The sequence below is a fragment of the Myotis daubentonii genome, chromosome 3, assembly GCF_963259705.1.
Source record: "Myotis daubentonii chromosome 3, mMyoDau2.1, whole genome shotgun sequence".
NCBI lineage: Eukaryota > Metazoa > Chordata > Mammalia > Chiroptera > Vespertilionidae > Myotis > Myotis daubentonii.
In genome coordinates this window covers 206,028,096-206,053,829 of record NC_081842.1, presented here as the reverse complement: position 1 = coordinate 206,053,829, position 25,734 = coordinate 206,028,096, and the positions used below count along the sequence as shown (strand labels likewise).

The 25,734-nt window shown below is 43.4% G+C and overlaps 2 protein-coding genes across 7 annotated transcripts in view; one reads left to right on the top strand and one right to left on the bottom strand.

Annotated features, from left to right (window-relative positions):
* KDM1A (lysine demethylase 1A) overlaps nucleotides 1-8,905 on the top strand; it is a 67,993-nt gene extending 59,088 nt beyond the window's left edge. For 2 of the 3 annotated variants that reach the window (XM_059690872.1, XM_059690871.1), the window contains 6 exons: nucleotides 2,112-2,244; nucleotides 3,986-4,173; nucleotides 4,823-4,937; nucleotides 6,731-6,858; nucleotides 7,466-7,612; nucleotides 8,401-8,905. In XM_059690872.1, the coding sequence (XP_059546855.1) occupies nucleotides 2,112-2,244; nucleotides 3,986-4,173; nucleotides 4,823-4,937; nucleotides 6,731-6,858; nucleotides 7,466-7,612; nucleotides 8,401-8,586 (897 nt within the window). In that variant the 3' untranslated portion in view covers nucleotides 8,587-8,905. The remainder of the gene's footprint in view (nucleotides 1-2,111; nucleotides 2,245-3,985; nucleotides 4,174-4,822; nucleotides 4,938-6,730; nucleotides 6,859-7,465; nucleotides 7,613-8,400) is intronic. The other variant, XM_059690873.1, reaches the window with a different exon arrangement.
* Nucleotides 8,906-10,277: 1,372 nt separating this feature from the next.
* Nucleotides 10,278-25,734, bottom strand: part of LUZP1 (leucine zipper protein 1) — a 72,871-nt gene continuing 57,414 nt past the window's right edge. For all 4 annotated transcript variants that reach the window (XM_059690867.1, XM_059690870.1, XM_059690868.1 and 1 more), the window contains 2 exons: nucleotides 16,173-19,360; nucleotides 10,278-14,045 (listed from right to left, as the gene is read on the bottom strand). In XM_059690867.1, the coding sequence (XP_059546850.1) occupies nucleotides 13,890-14,045; nucleotides 16,173-19,241 (3,225 nt within the window). In that variant the 5' untranslated portion in view covers nucleotides 19,242-19,360 and the 3' untranslated portion in view covers nucleotides 10,278-13,889. The remainder of the gene's footprint in view (nucleotides 14,046-16,172; nucleotides 19,361-25,734) is intronic.

Below are 25,734 nucleotides of genomic sequence, written 5' to 3'. Positions count from 1 at the left end.
GCAATGTATGGAAGTTCCAGTTGCTCCGTATCATCATCAACACTTGGTCCTGCCGGTTAAAAATTTTAGCCATTCTAATGTTGTTGTTTTAATTTTTATTTCCCTGATGATTGGTGATCTGAAGCATCTTTTCATGTACTTATTGGCCATTAGTATGTCAATTCTTTTATGAAAAGTTTATTCAGATCTTCTTTTCATTTAAAAAATCTGATTGTCTTCTTGTTAAATTGTGAGAGTTCATCATGTTCTTTAAATTCTGGATACAATTTGTCAGATTTATGTTTTGGAAGTATTTTCTACAAATCTGCAGCAGGCTTGCCTTCTTATTTTATAAATGGTATCTTTAAAAGAGCAAAAGTTTTACATTTTATGAGTGTCCTATTTTATTAACTTTCAGGCTTTGTGTGTTTTGTAAAATCCTGAACATTTTTTGTCTTAAACGAAGATCGCAAAAATTTTCTCCATAAAGTTTTATGTTAGGTCTATGATCCATTTTGAGTTCATTTTTGTGCATAGTGAGAGGTGAGGTTACAGCTCATATTTTTCCATATGGTTATCTAATTAATTACTCTAGCACTGTCCTTTTTCTTCATTTGTCTTGGCACCTTTGTTGAAATCAGTTGACCATGTGTGAGTCTGTTCATTTATCTGTCTATCCATATCCCACTATCACACCATCTTGAGTATGGTTGCTCTATGTCTTGAAATCAGGTAATGTAAGTTCTCCAGCTCTGTTCTTTTTAAAATTGTTTTTGGCTATTTGGGGTCTGTATTTCCATAAACATTTTCGAATCAGTTTACCAATTTCTATTAAAAAATTCTGGGAGTTTGGGATTGCATTGAAACTATAGATCTAATTTAGAGTGATCATCATCTTCCTATTGACTCTAATCCTTGAGCATGATATAATATTTTGTCACGTTATTCTTAAGTATTATAATGGTGATTTACTCTTGAATTGGTGAGAAGTCACAGGGCTTCTTAGATGTTGAATGGACCAATCTCTAAGTCTGAGACTTTGGCCCGACTTAAGACTCTGTAGAAGTAAATATTACACTTTTATTACATATTTTCATTATACATTTTCCTAGTAAGATTATTTTGACTTCTTAATCTCTAGATTATATCTTGGTATTCTTTAGTATTTGAATTACAGTTAGGATTGAACTTGCTAATGGTAAAAATATTGCAAAATTCCCAGTTTCTTTGTGGTTTTTCAGGTAAAGACTAAATTAGACCTTCCTAATAACTCATTTATCATTTGGAGTTTCAGTATGTATCTATTTGTAATCGTGTTAAGTTTTTAAATGTGGGTGATTTGAACTGATCCATAGAGGAGATGAGTCAGTCATTTAGTAGTTTTGCTGCCAACCCAGTATTGTTATCTAATTCCTAAGAATTGTGGTATGTTTTCCCCAGGAATCTCATGAAATCAGAAATACTGACTAGCCTTCGAAAGTTTCTCTACATAGAAAATTTTTTAGTATATTCAGAGAAATAGTTGAGTAGGGGGTGTGCAGGAGGCAGCCAATCAATCAGTGGTTCTCTCTCATTGACGTTTCTATCTCTCTCTTCCTCTCAAATCAATAAAAACATTTAAAAACAAACAAACAAAACACCCCTATCTAGGGAAAAAGAAACTGCCCTACTTTCACTGCCAAAGGTAGTCATTATGGACATTTGGGGTTTTTTCTTTTCCCTTCAGTTTTCTGGGGCAGCTGTAGTTGAATATGGAGTAATTGGTTTTTTAAAAACAAAGAAACAGATTTTTATCTACTTCAGAGACAAAGGGAGAGGGAGAGACAGAAACATCAGTGATGAGAGAGAACCATCAATTGGTCACCCCCTGCAAGCCGTCTCACTGGGACTGAGCCCGCAACCCGGGCAGTACATGCCCCAACCGGGAATTGAGCCATGACTTCCTGGTTCATGGGTCAACATTCAACCATTAAGCCACACTGGCTGGGCTGGAGTGATTGTTTTTAATTTCTGTGTTATATTGACAGTTTCCACAAGTTGGTGTTTTTAGCCTTATTTTACAGAACTCAGTATAAAATAGCACAAATTAGATTTTAAAAGTGTGAAAATATGTCCTTTTCTCTCCTCTTTAGGATGATGACTTTGAGTTTACTGGCAGCCACCTAACAGTGAGGAATGGCTACTCATGTGTGCCTGTGGCGTTAGCAGAAGGCCTAGATATTAAATTGAATACAGCAGTTCGGCAGGTTCGCTACACAGCTTCAGGTATGTTGTTGCTTTACTGGTGAGAGAGGACACGATGCTGATCTTTTGAGTTTGAACTATAGGAAAAGTATTAAGTCATTTCCTGATAGAATGTCTTATAAACTATGTCTCCTAAATTTTAAAATTTGCATTTACAAAAGGATTGAGTCCATAGAGCCTTTGGAGATTATAACCCCATCATTGTATAAACCAGAAAATTGAGGCAAGTTTTAGTTCACAAATTGTGCATGAATTAGTTGATATTATAACAACAGCCAGTGAGTTTGGCTTTAATTTTGCTAAGTATATTCTTAAAAGCCAGAAGTTGGGCCCCTAGTCTCCAGTGGAACCCACCCTGCATTTCACCATCTTGCAACAGGGTCTTTGGACCCATTCTGGCTTTTCCTACTTAGATGGGCTAATGCCTCAAGCTGCTTTCTCGTTCTGGGAGCAGTCCTGCTAATAAGTTGACTTCTGATTGCCCTGATTACTCTGACAGTAGGCTCAATGCTCATTATTGCTAGTTTCAGGTACGTTTAATATGGAGTGCAGAGAATCCGTTGTCCACCCACCTTTGGAATTAGTAATCTTGAACTCCTTATGGTAACTAGTCACTCCCCTTCCTGAGGGCCCGCATCACAAATGGAAATGTGGCCACTAATCTTGCTCTCCATGGTCCCTTTTTCTAGAGTTTTTAAGATCACCACAAATATTTTTTTTATAATTGCTGAAACCATTTTCCATTTAAATTTCCCCTTCAGAGGCAGCTTCTAGCTGTTGATGTTGAAAAGATCTACCGCTTCATTTGCGCTGCAGATGAAGAATAGTTGAGAATAGCTTTTCTGTCATTTTCTCTAGTTCTGTGACCACAGAAAATGGGCATGGCCCTGGCTGGGTTGCTCAGTGGGTTGGAGCTTCAAGGTTGTGGGTTCGATTCCCAGTCAGGGCACATACCTAGGTTGTGGTGGGTTCAGTCCCTGGTTAGGGTGCTTACAGGAGGCAACCGGTTGATGTTTCTCTTTCGCTCCCTTCTCCTCTCTCCCTCCCCACTTCCTTCCTCTCTCTTTAAAACGAAAGTCCTCAGGTGAGGATTTAAAAAAAAAGAAAGAAAATGGACATGTAATGAGATCCCATACTTATTTGAACTATTTATGTATAGTTTTGAAGCATTCAATGAAGGAAAAACATCAAGCTCACATGAGAATAAATAAGATTAACCTACTTTCAGTGCCTTTTCTGTGGCCAACTTTGAGCTCATTCATGTTCTGGCAAGCTAAGCATCATAGTGCATTCTCGAATAGCGAGCTCCACGGTTCTGAGCTGCATCCCTTGGGTCTGTACCACAAGCTTCTGCTATCATTCTTCTCTTTGTCCCTATGCACGAGCACCTACCCATGGTGAGGAGTTACTGGTTCTCTTGGGACAGACATTTTACTCTGCATTTTGGTCTAAATTTACTTAACTTTATTAAGTTATCAGGTCCTTTTATTAGTCCAGAAGATCTCTGTATCAGGCAGGTAAGATAGTACAATGGTGAAGATCAGAGGACTCTGGGCATTAGGATTTGAATCCTGGCACTTACTACCTGTGTTATTTCACTTCTGCCTCAGTTGCCTTCTTTAAATAGTGGATAGAACCGACTCCATAGACTTGTGTGAAGAATTAACTGGGATGGCATGTAGAGCCTGCTGTACACTAAATGTTCACACCCTCATCAATACCACCCTCCTCACCAGTAGTCTTTTCCCTCAAACCCCGATAGGATGTGAAGTGATAGCTGTGAATACCCGCTCCACCAGCCAGACCTTTATTTATAAATGTGATGCGGTTCTCTGTACCCTCCCCTTGGGTGTGTTGAAGCAGCAGCCACCAGCTGTCCAGTTTGTGCCACCTCTTCCCGAGTGGAAAACATCTGCAGTTCAAAGGATGGGATTTGGCAACCTTAACAAGGTAACCTGCCCTCTACACCTCGCTCTTGCACACTATACAAGTACCAGTCCAGCTGCCCTCCACTGGGACAGGAGAGGGGTTTGCATTTTTATACATCTTGCTGTGCTTTCAATTCTGATATAGGGTGAGTCCTGTCCATTCATTCACTTTATTGCCTAGTTATGCATAAAGTATCCTTGAGAATTTAGTCTTCTGAGGTCACTTCTCAAACCCCAGCCTATATATAAAAGGAGAGCCCTAAATGTCATCCTAAGTAATAAATTTGTAATAAGGATTCATTGGCTTATAGTAAGAGTATATTAGCCTGACCGGCGTGGCTCAGTGGTTGAGCATCGACCTATGAACCAGGAGGTCACAGCTCGATTCCTGATCAGGGCACATGGTTAGGTTGCAGGTTCGATCCCCAGTGTGGGGCGTGCAGAATGCAGCCCATCGATGAGTGTCTCATCATTGATGGTTTTTTTTCTCCCTTCCTCTGTGAAATTAGTAAAAATATTTTTTAAATTATTTAAGAAGAAAAAAAAAGAGTAGATTAGAAGAAATTTAAATAATGTCTTAAGAAGAAGTACTTTCTTTTGAGGCATACCTGTGCTTAAAGCCATATTCTTGGAGCCCCGCTGCCAGCTCATGTGTTTCTTTTTTGTGATAGGTGGTGTTGTGTTTTGACCGGGTGTTCTGGGATCCAAGTGTCAACTTGTTCGGGCATGTCGGCAGTACGACTGCTAGCAGGGGTGAGCTCTTCCTCTTCTGGAACCTCTACAAAGGTAACTGCTTTCTAGTTTTGATCTTTCTCATATCCTTAAAGGAATACAGAATTAGGAATATTCTGGTTTTTCTCAAATATATATATATTACACACATATGTCTTTATTTTTCATTAACCCCATAAGCAATTCCTGAAATTCCTTATAGATGCTAGGGATATGGAAAAAAACAAAACCCTGCCTTCAAGGAGCCCACAACTAACTTGTGGGAGATAGAATGAGGAGGTAGGCAGCCTCAGAACAGGGCGGTAAGGAGACAGCAGAGTGAAAGCCCAAAGACTGCAAAAGAAAGCAGAAAAGGAAGGGCCCGCCCTGCCAGCAAGGGAGAGCCCAGGGAGGCTTCCTGGAAGGGAAATTTGTATTCTCATGCTCACACTTCCATGTCTGACTACCCCTGAATCTCTGATCACTTCCCTTTTTGAAACTCCTACCTCCCGCTGTACTTTCTTCTGGACGGCTCCTATTCCTATACAGAGCTTTTAAAAGAAAGCATATCTAGACTCTACCTCATTCCAGGAAAAGAATGTAAGACATACACTGTGCAGCAGTATCAGCAGGCATGGCCTCGACAGAGTAGATACATCAGTGAACAGTTTGAGTCCCACCCCAGTTCTTTCCGTCACTCCTCACTGCCTGCTTCTGAAGCCCCTCCAGGCGGCCAGGGCCTCGTCCGGAGGAGGCACTTTGTCCCCGAGCACATGGCTTCCTGACAGCCGCTGAGTGCTCTTCCCTTCCCCCATCCAGACGGTCAAGTCCTCTCAGTGCTCGCTTCACCATCTCTCAGACCCATTTGCTCCTCTTCTTTTCTACTGCCCACTCCCCAGTCCAACTCTCCTCTTACCTTTTCCTGGTCTGGAACCTCTTTAAAGGTAATTGCTTTCTAGTTTTGCCAGTAGCCACTGCCTGCTATCCCTGCTTCTGTCTTTTGAGGGCTTTCCATTATCTTGGCCATTACTAAGAAGGCCCGCATCACCTAGCCCTTCTCTACGTCAGCTTCCTCATTGTTCATTCCTCCCAACCCATCCTCACCCCTCCCCACTCTCTGGGCTCCAGAACCCTTGCTGCTCTTCTGGAATCCTGGATTGCACCTTGCTGTTTTCCACTTCAGGGCCTCTGCCCGGAAATACTGTTCCTGGGTGCTTTCATTTTCCTTCTTCTCTTCCTTCCCAACATGGCGTACTCTGCACAGCCTTTGGGTCTTCACCTAAATGTCAGTTTCAAAGAGGACTCCCAAGACACACATACCTCCACTGCTTCAGATCTCAGTTCTGTGTCCTGTGTTTTTCTTCAATAGCTTCTATCACAGTTCGTAATTATATATCTGTGATATCTGTCTGTGGAGTAGTCAATTATTGTTTTTATATCCCCAGCATCGACTACTGTGTTTATCCCTTAAGTCTGCTGCATAGTCACCCAATGGATGAGTAAAGGTGGTGATGGGCTTGGAGGGGCCTGGGATAGCTGAAAGGGTGACCCTTGCGGAGCTGTCCCCAGTGGTCAGGGCTAAGAATTCTTGGTCTCAACATAGGGATACTTGTTTTCTTTTGTTAACAAGGTCTGAAATGATATCTGCAGTTATAAACAGTGAAGTACACGAGTCACCTCTGTAGTTTGCCAGCTCCCTTCTGGGGGTAGATTTCAGGTTACCTTTTCAGAAACAACTTGTCTCTAGCTGAGTGGTGCATGTCTATTGGTTGTCAGATTTCAGAGCACCAAGAATAATGGGCCCATTAAGGAGGTTCTTGAGAAAAGTCTGTAGGAAAACCCTGGAATTGTCTTTTCTGTTTCCCTAGCTCCAATACTCTTGGCACTAGTGGCAGGAGAAGCTGCTGGCATCATGGAAAACATAAGTGATGATGTGATCGTTGGCCGATGCCTGGCCATTCTCAAAGGGATTTTTGGTAGCAGTGCAGTGCCCCAGGTAAGTGAGTGGGGATAAGCGGGGACCTGGGGTTTGGACAAAAGACACGTTTGACATATCCTCTTAAGTTGCAGCACAGGTGCTTGGTCAGGACAGTTTCAGCCAGAATTGAGAAGTATGTATGGATTTACATGAATGCTTATGTTTGGAGTTCATACCTAAGTGTGGGATTCAGAAAGTTATTTGCTGCATTTCTTACCATCACCACCACACCCCACCTTTCAGAGTGGCCAAACTCCCTCAGGGAAGTCTTAAGATAATCTTTTGGTACTTTTTTCTATTCTTTAGGCCCATTGAAACACTTACAGACCCTTATGATTCCTTTGAAAGGAGGTATATCAATACTTCATGTGAATTTGGGAGAGCATTTTTAATTTAGATCAAGTCCTTGGTAGAGCTCTGGATTCATAGATATAGGCTTGGTTGAAGCCTGAAAGCGTTCTGTTATATATTTTAAAGCATCAGCATTTACCACTTGGCTCTCATGTCTGTTTCCTCTTCAGCTCTCAGAACTTGTATCTCCGCTCACCACCATTTTCCACCTTTCAGATATCACTGTCTGTCCCTAGTGTCCAGCAGTAACTTCTGCCCATGGTATTTTCTTTAGCCCAAGGAAACGGTGGTGTCTCGCTGGCGTGCTGATCCCTGGGCCCGGGGCTCCTATTCCTATGTGGCTGCAGGATCATCTGGGAATGACTATGATTTAATGGCTCAGCCAATCACTCCTGGCCCCTCAATTCCAGGTGCCCCCCAGGTGAGAAACTAACAAACTGTACCTGGGCTTATTTGGGAAGAGGCCAGTATCCCAGGTTCTCAGGGTAAAAATGCCACTGGTTGTTACAGATTTAGTCAGTCTTGGACCCTTTCACATAACCCAGAGCAGAGGAAAAGGGAGGAGCAGTTATCTTTCGCATCTGGTTTCTCACATTTTGGCTTTGTTAAATCTAAACAGTCTGTATTCAGATTTTTGTCCCTATAAAACAAAATAAAAAATGTTTTTAATTGTACCCCATTTTGTAATGGTTCATAGGATTGTTGCAGGCTCCCAATCACTAGGGATCTCCCGGGGATGCCCCTGAGAAATAACTTTGGGCCCTTATCTAGACGATGCCTGACCCTGCTCCAAAGAGTAGTGTGTTCTCAGGACCTGCGCTCAGACAGACCTGCTCTGAGCCAAGTGAGAACAAAGGCTATGTGCTCTGTGGTTCAGGGCAGTCACCCCCACCTCCAGTAGGTACTACTTGAGGCAAAGTGAGCTTCAGAACTGGGTGTCCCCAGAGTTAAACTGGAATGTGAGAACAGGTGCAATTACATGTCACTCTTGAACTAAGGCTGGGCTGAGTTTTGTTGTCCCCTCCTAGTTCTGTCAGTTCTAATAAAACGCCTGCTTCTAAGGGCGACCCTTTTTGGTAGAATGATGGGCTAGTGGTTTGGGGGTGGATGAGTTCAGCCTCAAAGGCCAACAGAAATTTGGAAGTTTAAACACAACAAAGGTATATTTGCAAGGTGCTGATTTCCTCTTAACTTTCCTTCCTCAAATAGCCAATTCCACGACTCTTCTTTGCTGGAGAACACACAATCCGCAACTACCCAGCCACCGTCCATGGTGCTCTGCTGAGTGGCCTTCGAGAAGCAGGAAGGATTGCAGACCAATTCTTGGGAGCCATGTACACCCTGCCTCGCCAGGCCACACCAGGTGTCCCTGCACAGCAGTCCCCAAGCATTTGAAACAAGTGTACCCTAAGGGAAGAGGCTGACGCGTGTGTCTTTTGCTGTGTAAGCAAAGTTCTTCTAGCAATAGATTCCTGAGAAACCCGCCCTGGCTTTTGGGCTTCCGGTCAGTTGCCGAAGTTCAGGATGGCCAGGTGGCCCAGGAGGTTGTCTCCTTTGAGTGACTTGGAGCCAGGGATGAAGGCACTTGTCCATTTAGTGTGGAAGTATGTGTTCTTCAAGACGGAGGCAAGCAAGTGCTATGAGAGAACATCTTAGTCTCATGGTGTGTGGTAGTTTTTTTTATATTTTGAGAATAAAACTTCATATAAAATTAGTCCTATCTTTTTGTTTGTTTTCCCTTAGGGTTAGAGCTGTATACAAGACAGGAGTGTTACTCCGTTGGAGATGTTAATTTCGTATGTTTAGTAAGGAGGATGTTTATGTAAAGGAGAAAAATGACTCGGTCAGAAGACAGGCTCCTATAGAACAGTGGGCTTCCTGGTCTGTGAAGCTAGATTTCCCCACAAAGGGTGGGGAAGGTGACCATGTGCCAAAGGCATGAGCATATGGATATCGGGAAACTTTGAATTCTCAAAACACAAGACAACACAAAGTTTGGGTAGTCCTCTACAGACTATCCTGGCTTTATTCTCCAGATTCCTCCATGGGTATGTCTAACTGTACTTCTGTCCAAGGTACTGGTATAAAGTTTTGGCAAGTTCTACATAAGGAGCAGATCAAGGGTTTAGGTAACTTCGCTGCTGTAACAAATTACCAACAAGCTCTGAGGGAAGATTCTATTTCCTTGCTTTTCTCAGCTTCTAGGGGCTGTCTGTATCCTTGGCTTATGGCCCCTTCCTCCATCTTAAAAGCACACCAATCTCTGCTTCCATCATCACTTGTGATCTTTAGATCCCCCTCCATCACTCAGGATACTTGTGATTTACTTTAAGGCCCACCCAGATCATCTCCCCCATTTCAAAACCTTCAATCACATCTGCAAAGTCTCTTTTGCCATGTAAGGTAAAAACTTGTAGGAACAGAATGTCTGCCTATTCCTTACCCAAGGGCTCTTAGCAGACTAAATGCACGTGTATAATCTGCTTCTAGAAATCGGATTTAACTTGCATTAGTGAATTCTTCCCTAAATGAGTTTTTATTCTTAGTAAGATTTAAGGGATATTAACATTGGTGGTCTGAGTGGAAGGCTTTTTCCCTAGTCTTGGAATGAGTGACAGTAATTAGGAAATTTTGCACACCAGAATCAGAGCAAGTGGTATAATTGATGTAAAGGTGAGAGCAGCAAACAGTGGGAAGTATGACGACTTTGGAGCCCAGCTCGGCCATTAATATTGTTACCTTGGGGCAAGGAGGGGGTGGTTAAGGTGTTTGAACCAGTGTTAGCTGCTTTTGTTTCTTAAATAGATGGCATAGGACCCTTGAGAGAAGATTGTTTTGTGTGTGTGACAAGCCTAAAAATAAAATGTAGCAATAAAATAGGTGCTGTATGATTCTAATACCAATTCAGTTCTGGCTTCTAGGTATGTTCTTTACTAAGCCTCAGCTATGTTTCCAGTCCTTACAGCACCAGTAATTGGCTGAGAATTTTAAATAAAATACGGTGAAATATACTAGCTGCACCAACGCATAGAAAAGTTATATGCAGAGATGACATCAACACAAATGGCATCACTGACTCACACACGTGGAAACTAGGGAGCTTTATTGGTTACATATTGTGCTGCAGAGCCGACAGACAGCATGAGAGCCAGAGGATACATGCAGACAGGCAGCTTCAACTAGACACATGCACCCAAGGAGCCCTGAGTCACTGCTCACGGCTTTGCCCTGGTTTCCAGTGGCAGGGTTCCGGCCTCCTTGGTCCCATGCTCGGAGCAGGAATGTAGAAGCTGCTGCACCCAGACTCCAAGGGCCAGGCGGGGAGGCCTGAGCACCTGCCTGAGCAAGTAAGTGTGGACCAACAGATAATGTAATAGTTTTTGCGGGCTACTTCCCTAGCCCTCCCAACCTTTAAAATACAAAAAATAGACTTTATTCTCTTAAAAATACATTCCATTCAGTACATTGTTCTGAGCTGTGAAGCAGCAGGAAAATAGGGCCCCTTTCCTATGATCTTGGTTATGAGGCTTTGAGAACCCTGTTCCCCACGCAGGGTATTCAAAAGATAATCCCTAACAGCAGCTCTTCCGAAGCAGTCTTCAACCAAAACCAAAACAACACCACGCCCACAAAGGCAGTTAGGGGCCAGACCAGAGGCTGGGTCCCTGTTCCCTTATTGGAAAGTGGTAGCACTTGGCACTAACCCACTAAATATAATGAACTAAAACTGCTCCAGGATGACAAGTCCAAGATCAATATAGACCCCTTCACACCCCAGGAGAGAGGGATGATTTATGTGCAAGCTTGCCTGTGGAGAAGGTTGGAATCCTTGGCCCCACTGCAAATCCCTGTAACCCACATTATAACTGCTTCATTGCCACTCAAAAGCAGAAACAGCCACTGCTTTTTGCTCATATCCCTGCAGCTTTCTCCAGTTGTTTTTAATACCAGAACGGCAAGAGACAGGTGAGAGCAGGTAGAAGAGACCAGCTCCTGGCTTTTGGCCAGCTCTACTTCCTCCAGCAAAGCAGCTCTGGAGAGCCAGGTTCCCCGCCTCACTAGGACCCTCCCACAACCACATACCTGCCAAGAAAATGGAAAGTTCGAGCTAAGCTGCAGAAAAGGCCTGTTGTAAAGTGGGTTTATTGGCTGGGACGGGGAATATTTGGCTTGATTAGAGAACTATTCAACTACCAGGTCTCCCTTTTATTTGGATGTTTCTCCCAGAACCCCTGATGGTGAGGCCTGGATCCAGATGGTCTCACTTAGGTTGCTTTTCAAAAATGTGTCTTCCAACTTTGGGATCTGAGAGCCAGCCCTGCCAGCCGTTTGAAGCCCAAGATAACTGAGCCTATACAGCCTTCCCAGGCTATTACAAATGGTATTTTCTATAATGCTGAGGACATTTCTTTAAAATCTATTTTTTCAGCAGTTCTAGAAAATGTGCAGATGAAACAAAATATCCTGAAATAACTGGTACAACCAAACCTTATTGCACTCAGATTTTAAGATAGCCGCCCCAGAGAGAGTATCAGAGCTGTCCCTCTTCCACACAGCATTTTGGGTAGCGGCAGATGTTGATGTTGCTGAAATGTGAAAAGATCCAGACTTTGGCACCAAGAGCTACAGCACCAGAATCCAGGGCTCCAGTGCCCAAGATGAGAATTATCAGCGAGAACTTGGAAGGTATGGCTTGGCACTCGTGTTTCCACCAGCAGAGAAGAGCCAGACCTTCCTATACTCTTAGTTGACGACCAATGGAAGTCAGTTTCCTTTGGACTGTCAGGGTTGCCAACCAGTGAAGATGGTAGGGAGGCTATAAGTGAGGTTGCAGCCTTGAGAAAGCTAGTTTCTGGCTGGTGACCCAGGAGAAGTCAGTAGGAAGAGGTTTTGAAAATTGCATCTGAAGTTGAACATCTGAGGCAGCAATGTGAAGTACAGGCAAGCCTCATGATAGATTGGCAAAACTCCAGAAAATGGAAACAGGAGCAAAACATTCCTGTCCCTGAAAGGACAGTAGGTGTTCCCCAAGCCTCCAGGACTGCCAGAAAAGATGACTCAAGAAGCATAGAAACAGGACACACACCAACTGGTGTTATGGAAAGTGCAAGCAGGAGATACTGTATGGCATTGGTGCCAAAAATCTAACCATGTTACAGACTGGAAAAGTGAAGCCAATGGAGTGTCTCTGAGCTCAACCTCACGATTAAAAGGGCCCAGGAAAACCATCAAAGGACACATTCCTCAAACCCATCTGGATGACTGACACCTTACAAAATCGAGAATCACACCACCACCACCCAGTAGGATGATGGAAAAAGAATCTTAGAATGCCAGATTTAGGACCCTTAGAAACCATTTCAAAGAACTCATTTTATAGATAAGGAAACTGAGGCAAAGTACAAAGCCATTAAGAAAATCTTGCTTCCCTGACTCCTACTCTAATGCTTTCACTATGAAGGAAGTCTCTGCTTCATAAAGGTAGCCTTTGTAGGGGATCCCTTTTTTGAACTGAGAATGCTATAGAAATAGCAGTGTCAAGATTACATGGGTTTTTTCTTAACTTCCCCATGTGAATAAGCAAGCTGATCAGTTTTTATTTATGTGGCTTCCTGAAAAGTTTGCTGCATTCTGAATTGTATAAATCTGGGGCCCTTAATGGACATGTGTTACCTTTCCTCCCATGAAGTCATCATGATAGTTGGTTTGCAGGAATCATGGGCCCACTTCTGTAGGAATGCATCAGCTTGGTAAAGTGCGATACCTCCTCCCTAGGGGATGGAGGAGGAGGAACAAAGTCCAGGCCTTTCATGGAGCTATTGCTTTGTGGAGTGACTAAAGGGAAAGTGCTTCTTCCTGTCCACTTTCCCCTTTGCTGGGCGCTTCCTAGAAGGCAGAGTATGCTGGGTCAGGCCCAGTTTAGTCTGGGAATATTCCGAAGGTGGAAACAAAGTCAGCGTGAAGTCTCCAGCCACAGGAGAGAAGCAGGCAATGCCAGTAGCATTATTGGTGCCCAGGGAAGGAGATGCATGAGGTTTGTGCACTTCCAGGTGCTTTTGGAAGGTGAGCTGGGGTCGGGGGAGGGATGATGTCATTCCAATAGGTGGGCAGGTATCTGTGTCTCTGCCTCCAGAAAACAGTGGTCAGCAAGGGGGCCAGGTCATAGTCCCATAATCCCCTAGAGGCAGCACAGACCTCTCCGGTAAAGTCTGAGGAATTCCGAAGGGGAAAGGAATGGACGCTTCCTAAATGGAGCTGACGGCTGGTAAGTCTTAGTGTCAGTACTTGGGTCCCGAGGGCAGACAGGGTGTGAACTGGATGTGGTGAGGAGACCAAGAAATCAGAACATTAACTGCGTGGAAGGGGCTATTGTGTGGTGCGGATATAAGACGGTTCTATATCATTCCCTATTTGGGGGCCAGAGTGGCCGATTCTACCGGGAACAGGGCAGGGACAAGGAGAGAGGACTCATGCATCAATCGGGGAAGGCTGGGCCTGGGTGACTGTCCAGCTTGTAGTTTCTGATCTCCATTGGCCACCTGGCAAAAATGACCTGAGCCACAGCCTGGCTCTCTGCTACAATCTCCCAGCCAAGGCCTCGTGTCTAGCCCAGTGAACTGGCCCGGGATCCTTCATAGGATGAGAAGGTGGAGGAGCTGAGCAGGAGCAGAGGACACAGCAGACCTCACCCGGCTGGCTCAGTTTTCCTCAGCACAGGGCCTGGTTGGTCGTGATCGTTCCTCAGCCTGTACTTGCCCAGGCTCTGACAGCCCCTGCCTCACGGGCAGTTCAGGCCGTTCCATGGAGCTGTGTGGTCGCCTGCAGACACTGAGTGTGCAGTCATCGCCTTCTTCCTGTGCCAATAGATGACAAAAGTGAGATATGGAAGACAATATAGTGAGTATCAAAGATACCCTCACTCCCTATCCCTGTTATCCCAGTGGTCCCTCCAGCCTGGCAGAGGGAGATCTAGCCCAGACAGACCAACAAAGATAAACAGGCCAATATAAAAATTCCTTGGAAATCAGAGTAGACTGCAAACTCCAACCTGCTAGGAACTCCTAGGGTAGACTGGGGGGTTCACAAGTGAACAGGAGCTCTACAGAGTACAGGGCCAGGAATGGGGGCATGGGAGTGGTACCCTTAGGTTGTAGCCAGTGGTCCTCTAGTTCTGCACATGAAGGCTGCATGCTTCTCAGGGTGAGAGCCATTTCCTTGGTGGGTAGGCAGGAAGTATGCTGAAACAGAAGCTGGACAGCTCTTTTCCTACTTCCCGCCAATAAGTCACATTCCTTCCATTTTACATGCCATATCCTAGCTCTCCTCATCACATACCTTTCATCCTATCTCAGACAGCCTAAGTTTCAGGGGGCTAGACACCCATCTTTCACTTTCTTCTACCAGACTTCTGCCTTGTTAATGTTTTGCTTTGGTGGCAAAGGGTGGCAGGTTACAAAGAAGAGTAGACTTAGAGATAGGAATCCTGAATTCAAATCTTAGTTCTTCTAGTATTTATTTCCCTTGGGTGGCCTTGGATAAGGCACTTTCTGTCTCTGACCTTCAGTTTCTACATCTAAGAAAATGGAGATAAAACCTGCTCACAGCTGTTGGAGAGACTGAATGAGGTAAGTAGGTGGAGAAGTGCTTTGTCAAGTGTTGACATCTATTTACTATATATATAAAAGCCTAAGCAACTGTTCGACCAGTAGCTATGACACACACTGACCAATAGGGGCAGACGCTCAATGCACAGGCATGGAATATGGAACAGACTGATGAATCTCAGAGGGAAGGAGGGAAGGGGAAGGGAGGGAAGAGATTAACCAAAGATTTTATATGCATACTAGAGGCCCAGTGCACAGATTCATGCACCAGTGGGGTCCCTCAGCCTGGCCTATGGGGATCAGGCCAAAACTGGCAGTCCGACATCCCTGAGGGGTCCCGGATAGCGAGAGGGCGCAGGCCAGGCCAAGGGACCCCACCAGTGCACGAATCTGTGCACTGGGCCTCTAGTATAATCATAATGTCTAGATCCAAAATGTCATCACAGGCTCCACATCTAAAAGACACTACCAGTGGCTTCCCCTTCAAATGCTGTTCTGACAGTCTGACCCTCAAATAAGGAGGAGCTTCTGGATTTATCTATCCTGTAATAAGCTACAGGAACCAGCCCTGCCCTCAGACTGATGATGTAATGGGCTTGACAGGTATCTGGGGCAAAAAGATGCTCAGGCCTAAAGCCCATAAAGTAGGCCCAGTGTAAGCCCTAGCTCTCCTCATCCCCCTACACCAGGGGTGGGGAACGTTTGGCCCGCGGGCTGTATACGGCCACCAATCACTTTGGCCCTGCCAAGACATTCCTGGTGAGTTCATTACAGGTTTGACCAAATATAACAGGTTAATTTTTAGGTTAATAATTTTCATGGCCCTCAAATGATGTTATAAATATCCAAATAGCCCTTGGCAGAGAAAAGGTTCCCCACCCCTGCCCTCCATGCCAGCAGCTGGCAAAGATCCTCGGTTTGAACTGAGGCAGCCAAGAATTCGTTTCCCTGCTCCGTCTCTGCTCTACAGAGAGGGCCCTGGGCTTCCTCGTACTCAGAGCTTCCCTGCAGCTGTTTCTTGTGTTTCTAGGTGCTGCTCTGTGGAGCCAGAAGGAGAGCTCCTTTGGCTACTCTGGCAACCCAAGAAAGCAGAGGCCCTATCTCCTTTTTTGAGGCCTGCATACATGAAGACAAATACAGGAGACAAATGGGAAAAAGGATTTTTGGAAATTAATGCTCCTCTGTCAAATACCTTTCTCAAGGTACTTTATTGTTTAAGGGCAAACTTGTCTTATTTTCAACAGTTATCTGAGCTACCCACTGTTTCCCAGCCCCATGGTCTCCATAATCCTGAGTCATGCAAGCCAGGACAAAGGGGGCAAAGGAAAAAAGGGAAGGGGAAGGGACAGCTGAAGTGGGGAAAGAAGTGGGACTTACCATGCCTGCCACATGGTTCCAAGCCGCAGGCGTGACAGCATCGCCTCCCCGATTCCGGCGAGTGAGCATCTCTGACACAGTGAGGCTACTTTGGGTCCTTCTAGAAGAGAGCTCAGGGGCATCCCCTGGGTTTCCTACCCTTCGAGGACCCTGCTCCAAAAGGTAAGACCTGGGCTGTTCAAGGTCAGAATAGTCTGTAGAAGACCTCTGGGTGTAGGCATTGGTAGATACCACATGTTTACCTATCTGAGTTGGGGGGTCTTCTGAAGAGTTCAAATCTCGCCTGCTCTTCCAGGCATTCCGCACAGTAACATGCCTGGCCTCTGAAGGGCTCACCTCCGAAGGGGCACTATGGCCTTTCCACCTGATTGTCTCTGCAGGGGGTGCATGGTTATTCCTCTCCACCAGATCCGATGGCTTGATTATAATGCTGCTCCGAGAGACCACTGTTTCAGGCCTGTTCTTCAGGGACCCATCTCCCATTCTTTCAGCCTCTGTGAACTGCAAGGTGATGTCATGTTTGTGAATGGAGAGCTCAAAGGGAGAGTTGACATGGTTGCTCACTGATGTGAGGTCTGGTGGCCCAACCTGGATATTGCTGGTGGATGTGTGCCTCTCCCGCGGGGCCTCACCTGGGGCGGCTCTTGGGCTGCTGCTGCTACTGCTGTCAGAGGGATAGATAGTAATGCTGCTTGTCACTTTGTTTGGTCCTGGTTTGGAGGTGGATGTCTGTTTCTCCAATGTGGCCTCAGTTCCAGACCCTCCCATGATTTTTTTCACGTCTTTATCAATGATGACAGGTTTGATGACAGCTCTGGACCGCAAGGCCTCTCTGGGACTGAAGGGCCTTTGACTTTTCACCCCAGCACCATTGGCCTCTGGGAATTCCACAGCATTGGGGGAGGCTCTGACAGGTTTCACAGATTCATTTTCTGTCCCGACATCTTTATCATCCCCCGACAGGGCGGTTCTAAGGCCCCCTCGGGATCTGGCTGTTTCTCTAGGGTTGGGCTGCTGTTTGTGCTCTGGCTCTGGGGTGATGGTTGTGTTGACCAATTTGGCAGTAACAAGAGACGACATGTCCATGTCGTCATCTGAGTCTGGCTTCTCTCTGCTACTAGATTTGATGACTCGACACCTTAGGGCCTCATGCTGACTGCTGTCTTCCATCACAACTGCTACAGGTTGATCAACTCCTTTATTTGGGGTTGAAAAACCCTGAAGGATGTTCTCTTGGCTTCTGGAGCTATAAGGATACTTCGATGAAAGTGGAGCCTTAGAATTTGAAGAACTGGTATCAGCCTCTGGGCCATTGGCAGCCTTTTTGCCCTTAGAGAGCCCTTCTGAGGAAGATCTTCGGGATGAGACCAGAGTGCCAATGGCCTTAGAACTGCCAGAGTCTGCGGCCTGAGTTAGACTTCCATTGCTAGGCGCCTGCCCCCTCTTGCCAAAGAGGGCCTCAGTGGAGGTGTCAGAAGCCTTGTCAGCTCTACACAGTATGTCATTGGGAGTAGATCCATGGGTGGTATCACTAAATGTTCGTGTTGTCTTCTCTACTTTTCCCTTCAACCCACTCTCAGTGCCTGGCTTGGGAGTACCCCTCCAGACTTTATTGTGCTCCTGAGCAGCGGGAGGGTAGCGGCTAAGCACTGATGGCTGCTCCCTGGACTTCTTCCCTTCACTCTGAGAGGAGCCAGATGCAAATCGATCTTCAGTTCTCTTTGTCTCCTGAGTCCCACTATCTGTACCTGCCCCTATGTTGGAAGCTTTGGCTGCCCTCCTGTTCGTCAAACCGGGAGAGGAAACCTGCCGGTTGCTCAGAGAATAGTTCTCATTGTTGAGAGCAAACTCCCTGTTTCGGTGCCTTTCCCGCTTATGCTGAGGGGACAGTTCCCGAGATGTGTGCTTGGACGCGGATACCTCACTCCCGTGGCCTCTAAACTTAGTCCTCTCGTGCCGGCCTTTGCCAGACAGGAAAGCATCCTCCCCTTCCACCTCCCCATTCTCTAATTCTTTCTGTTTCTTGATTTGTAGCTTTATCTCCTCCAACTGGCTGGCTAAGAGTTTGTTTTTATTTTGTTCACTTAGGTAATTATCCTGAAGGTCATTATTTTTGGCCCTCATTTTCTTAAGCTCTTCTTCCAAAGATTCAAAATGTCTGATTTGTGTCTTAAGTTTCTCAATCTCTTGGTTAAGGTCTTTGACTTTATTGTCTTCCTGATTTCTGTTCTTTTCATTTTCAGATTTATTTCTTGTTTCATTCTCTACCTGCTTTAGATAGTCCAGAGTGCCCTTCCTTCTTGATTCTTTGGATGGCAGTGTGGAAGAGATACCGTCCTCAATCCGCAGGTCATTCCTTTCCAGAAGATTGGAAGCATTCCTTGTATAATCTCGGTTCATTTTTTTGTTCTGCTCCAGTTTTTGAGTGAGCTCTTTTATAAGTTTCTCATTTTCTTTCTCCTTTTCATTCAGGTATTTTCTCTCACTTACAAAGCTCAGAGTTAATGATTTCAGCTTTTCTAACTCTGACACTAAACTCTGCTCAGTTTTATCTAGGCGGTCCTCGGAAGATTCCAGTTCTTTCACTTTGACCCTGAGCATTTCCAGCTCAGAGGAGATTTTCTTCGTCAGGTTTCTCTCCTCATTCAGACTCAAACAGAGTTGGGTACAGTCATTCTTACTCCTGCTAAAGGCCTCCTCTAGCTTCTCCAGTTCGGCCATTCGTTTCTGAAGCAGCTCAATCTCAGATTTCAGCTCCCGGGTGAGGTTTTCCTCCTCTTCAAGTTTCTCCTTCATCAGCTGACACAGGTCCTCTGCTTTCTTAATTTCCTCATCTTTGCCTTCGATTCTCAGCACTCGTTGCCGCAGCACTTCAATCTCAGCCAGCATGCTGGAGTTGCTGCCTTCTGCCTGAATCACCTTGTCCTGCAGATCCAGGAGTTCATCCTCTGCTTTTTGGAGGTTTTTTGTAGCTTCTTCCAACTCATCAAGGCGGCGGCTTAGACTCTGTAACTTAAACCGCAGGTGGCGGCTGGAGGCAGTATCCTTGTAGTTTGTAAACTCAGCCATGTCTACCGCCAGCCAGTGTGAACTCCAAGGGGCATCCAATTCCACTCGAGGGGATGAGAAATGGTTACCTTTCTTTTGGCATCCACAACCTTCTTTGGCAGCTGGAGACCATTATCACTCTACAGACGGAAAACATAAACATGTCAGGCAGTAAATATAAAATCTGCACGTCAGCTCTCAAATGTGCTTCTTGTGCCTAAAACATAGCAGGTACTCTAATTGGAATAAACCTGTAAGATAAGGTTCTTTATGGCTGATAATGAAGTGATATATAGTTTCAGCCTAATGAAGAATTCCGCCAGGGTGGCTCAGTTGGTGGGAGTGTGTTCCCCTACACCAAAAAGGTCGCGGGTTCGATTCCCAGTCAGCACACATACCAAGGTTGCAGGTTCAGACCCTGGTTGGGGCACTTTCAAGAGGCAACCAAAAAAGAAAAAAACACACAAAACAATAAAAACAATACCTCTAGGCAGTATGGCAAAAAGACACAAAAGAATGCCTCATTTCCCGTGAGAAAATCTTCACCATTTGCCATCTGCATAATCTCAGGAGAGTAGTTTTTCTATAAATCATTAAGTAAACAGCCTGGGTTTTACTTAGTTGTAAAATCAGGATAATGAAGCCTACCATCTCTCTCCCCAGTACTGTTCTGAGATAATGCATGGAAAGCTCTTGGAAGGAAAGCAGTAAACAATCCTAAGAATGTTAAGAACTATAGCTTCTGGGAAAGCAGCAGACTAGTGAAAAAAAAAATCACCTTATTGACACAGGAAGATAACAGGACCTGGGTTCTTTTAAGGCAGAAAGGGAAGACAGTATACCTAGAGAATGAGTGGTCTAGGATGACTTGCTCTCACTGAGAAGCTAACCCAAAAATGGTCTCAGCCTGGTAATATCCCTGGGAAACCTACCAGAGGTAAACAAAAATAGTATGGAAAGAGATTCCCTATCGAGTTCACACAAGAGTCCCACTGATGAAGCCCTGCTAAACCTGAGTTTGCAAGTCCAAACTACAAAACACATAAGGACCACTCTTTTATTATGACTGAACAAAAGAGGTTTGCACCAATAAGAATCAAAGTAAGATAGGCTACAGATCATAAATTAAGTCATAAAAGAAGGAATCAAAAACAGGACACAATAACAAGATGCTATCAATAAAGATCAGATTTTTAAATTAACCACATAAAATTTTCTAGAAATGTAAAGAAAAATAGCAAATAGATGCTAATGAAGAGTATAGTGGTTAAGAAGAGATATGAGGAAATTACAAAAGGCAGCACATAATTAAAGACAAAAAAAGTGAAGGAGAGGTTAATAGATAAGGAGAAATACAAAAGAGGTCCAAAAGTGACAAAGTTTAATAAGTAGTACAAAAGGAAGGGACAGACAGAATGGGGGGAGGCAATCTGTAAAGAGCTACTAGCTAAGAAATTTCAAGAACTGATAAAAGATAGGCAATGGAGCTCGGCCGTCATGGCTTAGTGGTTGAGCATTGACCTATGAACCAAGAGGTCACAGTTTGATTCCTACTCAGGGCACATGCCCAGGTTGGGGGCTCAATTCCCAGTGTTGGGTGTGCAGGAGGCAGCCAATCAATGATTCTCATCATTGATATTTCTATCTCTCCCTCTCCCTTCCTCTCTGAAATCAGTAAAAATATTTTTTAAATTAAATAAAAAGATATGCAATGGAGCCTCATATTCAGGAAGCAAAGTCTCAACCAAAATTAAATCTGTGCCTAGATGAGAAAGAAAGGAAAATAAAAACCTAAATGTTTATTAACAGACCATCACTGAAAAAACTATTTCTGAATGCACTTCAAAATACAGAAACTGGTCACTTAAGGAAGGCATGAGATGGAAGAAGGAATGGTAAGTAAATAAATTTAACCCCAACAAGCACTGAATCAGTTAATAACAAAAATTAATTGGGTGGGAGGGACAGGATAAAATCAAAGTGGAACTAAAACATTGGACAGTAATAACATATAAGTCAGAAAGAAATCACATTTCAAGAAAAACACTATTATTTGGTCATAGATAGTAAGCATACTGAGAAGGCATTAATAAGCAATATATAAAGAACTGCTATAATATTAATTAACGAAAACTCATTTAAAAAAAATTTAGTATGTTTTTACTGATTTTTAGATAGGAAGGGAGAGGGAAAGATAGACACATCAATCAGCTGCCTCCTGCATGCTCCCTACTGGGGATCAAGCCCGAAACCCGGGCATGTGCCCTGACCAGGAATCACTGGTGGTAACTTCTTGGTGCATGGGACCATGCTAATCCACTGAGTCATCTGGACAGGCAACCTCATTTTTAGATGGGCAAAGGACTTGAACGGCAGTTTCTCCAAAGATGATATCCAAATGGCAACAAGCATAAAAAAAAACATGCTCGGCATCACTAATCATTCAGGAAACGCAAATCAAAACCACAATTAGCCCAGCTAGTGTGGCTCAGAGGTTGAGCATTGACACATGAAGTCACAGTTGGATTGCTGTGCAGGGCACATCCCAGGTCGCAGGCTTGATCCCCACTAAGGCATGCAGGAGGCAGATCAATGTTTCTATCTATCCCTCTCCCTGCCTCTCTCTAAAATCAATAAAAATATTTTTTAAAAAACAAAAACACAATAAGATATCACTTCACACCCACTAGGATGTAGCCAAGCATTGGTAAGGATGTGGAGAAATTGGAATCTTTGTACACTGTTAGTGGGAAAATAAAATGGTACAGCTACTATTTTTTACCACAATAAAAAAAAAAAATACCTTCAAAAAATTTAAGGCAGTAAAGAAGTAAAAGCCACAGAGAAGGTAGGGCAGACTTCCAGTTTCAGGTCCAGCATGTGAGCAGCCTAGAAATCATCACTTTGAACAAACTGAAAATCAGTAACTCTTCTTAGGTCTACCTGAGAACTGAGGTCACAGAGAAAAACTCTTCCCCCCAAAAATTAGACCAGTAGATTCAGAAAAATCACCATTTTCCACAGTAGAAACCTCCATAAGAACTAGTATCAGGGTAAGAAAACCTAAACTGCAATTGACAATTGCTGAAGCACAGTGTGGACAACTCAGAGTTTAAAAAAGCTCTTAGTAGGTGATAAAACCCCAATAGGTTAGGCTCTCCCTTTTAAGCATTTCATTTCTCTCTCCTAAAAATCAATAAAAACATATTTAAAAAATAAGACAAAACAAAAAAAAGCACAAAGCTCAGAACACCAAGCAGAATAAGTGTCAAAAAAAACCCCCAACATCTAGGCATACCATATTCACACTGCAGAAAATCAGAGATGAAAAAACCTTAAAAGAAGCCAGAAGAAAAAATACCCATAGAGCAAAAGTAAGAATTACATCCAATTTCTCAGAAATCACGCAAGCAAGAGGAGAGTGGAGTGAAATATTTAAAATGTTGAGGGGGAAAAAACACACCAACCTATAATTCTGTACCCTGCAAAATTATCCTTTAAAAGTAAAGAAAAATGCTTTCTCAGACAAATAAAAATCGGGGGGATTTGTTGCCAGTAGGCCTGCCTTGAAAGAAATATTAAAAGAAATTCTTTAGTGAGAAGGAAAATTATATAGGTCAAAAACTCAGGCCACATAAAGAAAGAGCATTAGACTAGGAATGAGTAAAAGTAAAATGAAATTTTTAATTTTTAAAACTGATTTTAGAGGAAGGGAGAGAGAGAACATAGATTTGTTGTTCCACTTATTTGCATTCATTGGTTGATTCTTGTATGTGCCCTGATTGGGGATCAAACCCAAAACCTTGACATATTAGGACGATGCTCTAACCAACTGAAGTACCAGGCCAGGGCCTAATTTTCTGTATTCTTACTAGTAAGTGATCTAACAGATAACAGTTCAAAATAATAGCAACAATATACCCAATGGACATAATTTACGTATAGATGAAGTAAATGCCAGCAATGATACAAGGGACAGAAGAGAGAAATTAGGATTACGTTTTTATTATAAGGTACTTGAACTTGAACTAACTCTAGGGCAACCATTAAAAAAAAAGTTTAATTGATATGCTAAGAAAGGAAAGAAAATGGCAGCAGATAAAATGCTCAATCAAAGCCACCAAAGGCAGAAATAAAAGACAAAAAACAAGGGCAACAAACAAAACAGTAACAAATATGGTAAATATTAATCCAACTACAGAATCACTTTAAACATCAATAGTCTATATCACTTAAAAAGGATTGTCAGAGCGGATCAAAAATCAAGACCCAAATTGTATGTTATTTACCAAACACCCATTTTTTAAATTTTAATGAAGACCTACAGATTAAAAGTAAAGGAATGGAGAAAGCTATCCCATGTTAATACTAATCAGAAGAAAGCTGGAGGAGCTCCATTAATTTCAGACAGCACACTTCAGAGCAAGGAAAGTTATCCAGCAAAGAGGAGTATTACATAATGATAAAAGGGTTAATTCTCCAAGAAGGATACAATAGTCCTTAAAATACACATGTGTTTGTCTTAAAACAGAGCATCAAATACATGAGGCAAAAACTGACAGAACTGCAAGGAGAAATGGATGAATCCAATACTACAGTTGGAAAGTTCCATACCCTTCTATCATAAATAAACAGACCTAGCAGACAGAAAGTCAGTAGGGACATAATTAAACTCAATCAACTGGATATGAAGGATATGAACAGATTACTACAGCAGCAAAATATACATTTCACATGGAACATTCACCAACACAGACCACATTCTGGGCCATAAAACACCTTAACAAGCTGAAAAGAATAGAAAGCATACACTGTATGCTCTCAGACCATAATGGACTTAAACTAGAAATCGATACCAGAAAAATAGCTGGCATATCCCCCAAATACTTAAGATCAAACAACACATTGGTCAAAGAAATCTCCAAATTTGTGGGGTGTAGCAAAAGCAATATTTAGAGACAAAATTATAGCACTGCATGCATATTTTAGAAAAGAACGAAGATTTACAATCAAAGATGACATCTAAAACTAGGAATTTAGGAAGGAGGGAACCATGGTTTAAGCCATAGGAGAACACAGCAATCCCTGGTGAGAGAAAAACTGCATCAACAATGATTCCATAGGAAAAGCCAGGGGGAAAGAGAAGCAACCTTAAGTGGAATCTGAGGAGATGCCAAATGCCACTTACCTCAGACCCCAAGATCCCTTCCATTGACTGCACTTTGAGCCTAGAGCCACCAGATGGAGCCCATACCCAATTCAAAACACTCCAAAGCCTTAGAGCCTCCCTACCTCAGCCTCTCAGATTCTGCCTTCTTTCTGATTATTTCCCTCTCCACCACTCTACCTCCCCGGGCACAACTTTCTCTGTCACCTTCACTTCTTCCTGTCTCCCCGTCTCCTTTTCCCAGTTTCTTCATCTGCAAAAATGTAGAGAGAAAATATCCTAAATTTATATATTTTTATAAGACAGAAACCATTTCTCTCATTCCCATCCATGTTTCCTACTGTGAGTGCCACATACAAAAACACTACTTTGGCCCTGGCTGGTGTTGCTCAAGCCTGAGCTTCTAAATTGTACTTACTCGCCCTGGCTGGTTTGGCTCATTGGATAGAGTGTCACCTGCAGACTAAAGGGTCCCGGGTTTGATTCCGGTCAAGGGCACATGCCCAGGTTGCGGCTCGACCCCCAGTAGGGGGCCATCCAGGGGGCAGCCGATCAATGATTCTCATCATTGATGTTTCTCTCTCCCTCTCCCTTCCTCTCTGAAATCAATAAATATATATTAAAAGGATAAAAATAAGTTGTACTTCGTCAACCAAAGCAACTGGTTTTAGCCTCTTTTTAAAATTTTTTTCAATTACATTCACTATTACCTTGTATTAGTTCCAGGTATTGAGCATGGTTAGACAATGATTTTAAGCTTCTTAACATATTTGGCTCCCTCAAGGCTAAAGAAATAGTTTCACCACTTTTATTTAAAATAAAACCACTTACCTGACCCAATCTTTTTATTTTAAAAATGAAGGAACTGAAACTTAGAAGTAAACACTGTGATTTCTCCAGCAACTTAGTCTCCTGTTCTTCCCATTGTGTAAAATCAACTCCCTATAAACTTTTTAAGTGTTTTTACAAAGTGTGCAGTTCTGATTATATAGACCAATAAAAACAATAAGGTATAAAGGAAACAAAGGACTATCACAAATTGAGCACTACTATACTGTAGACCAGCAGTCACCAACCTTTCAGACCTCATGGACCACCAGCTGGTGACTGCTGCATAGACAATATATTAAGTACCTAATATACATGCTTTCTCTAGGGATCCCAGATCTATTGTGTACTTTCCCTGAAATTACTTCCCTGAGGTTTTCTCATCCATACAAAGACAATATGCCATGGCTGGGTGGCTCAGTTGTTTGGAGCACTGTCCTGGTCTGAGCTCATGCAGGGGCGGCAATCAATGTTTCTCACGTAGATGTTCCTCTCTCTCTCTAGAATTCTTGCACTGGA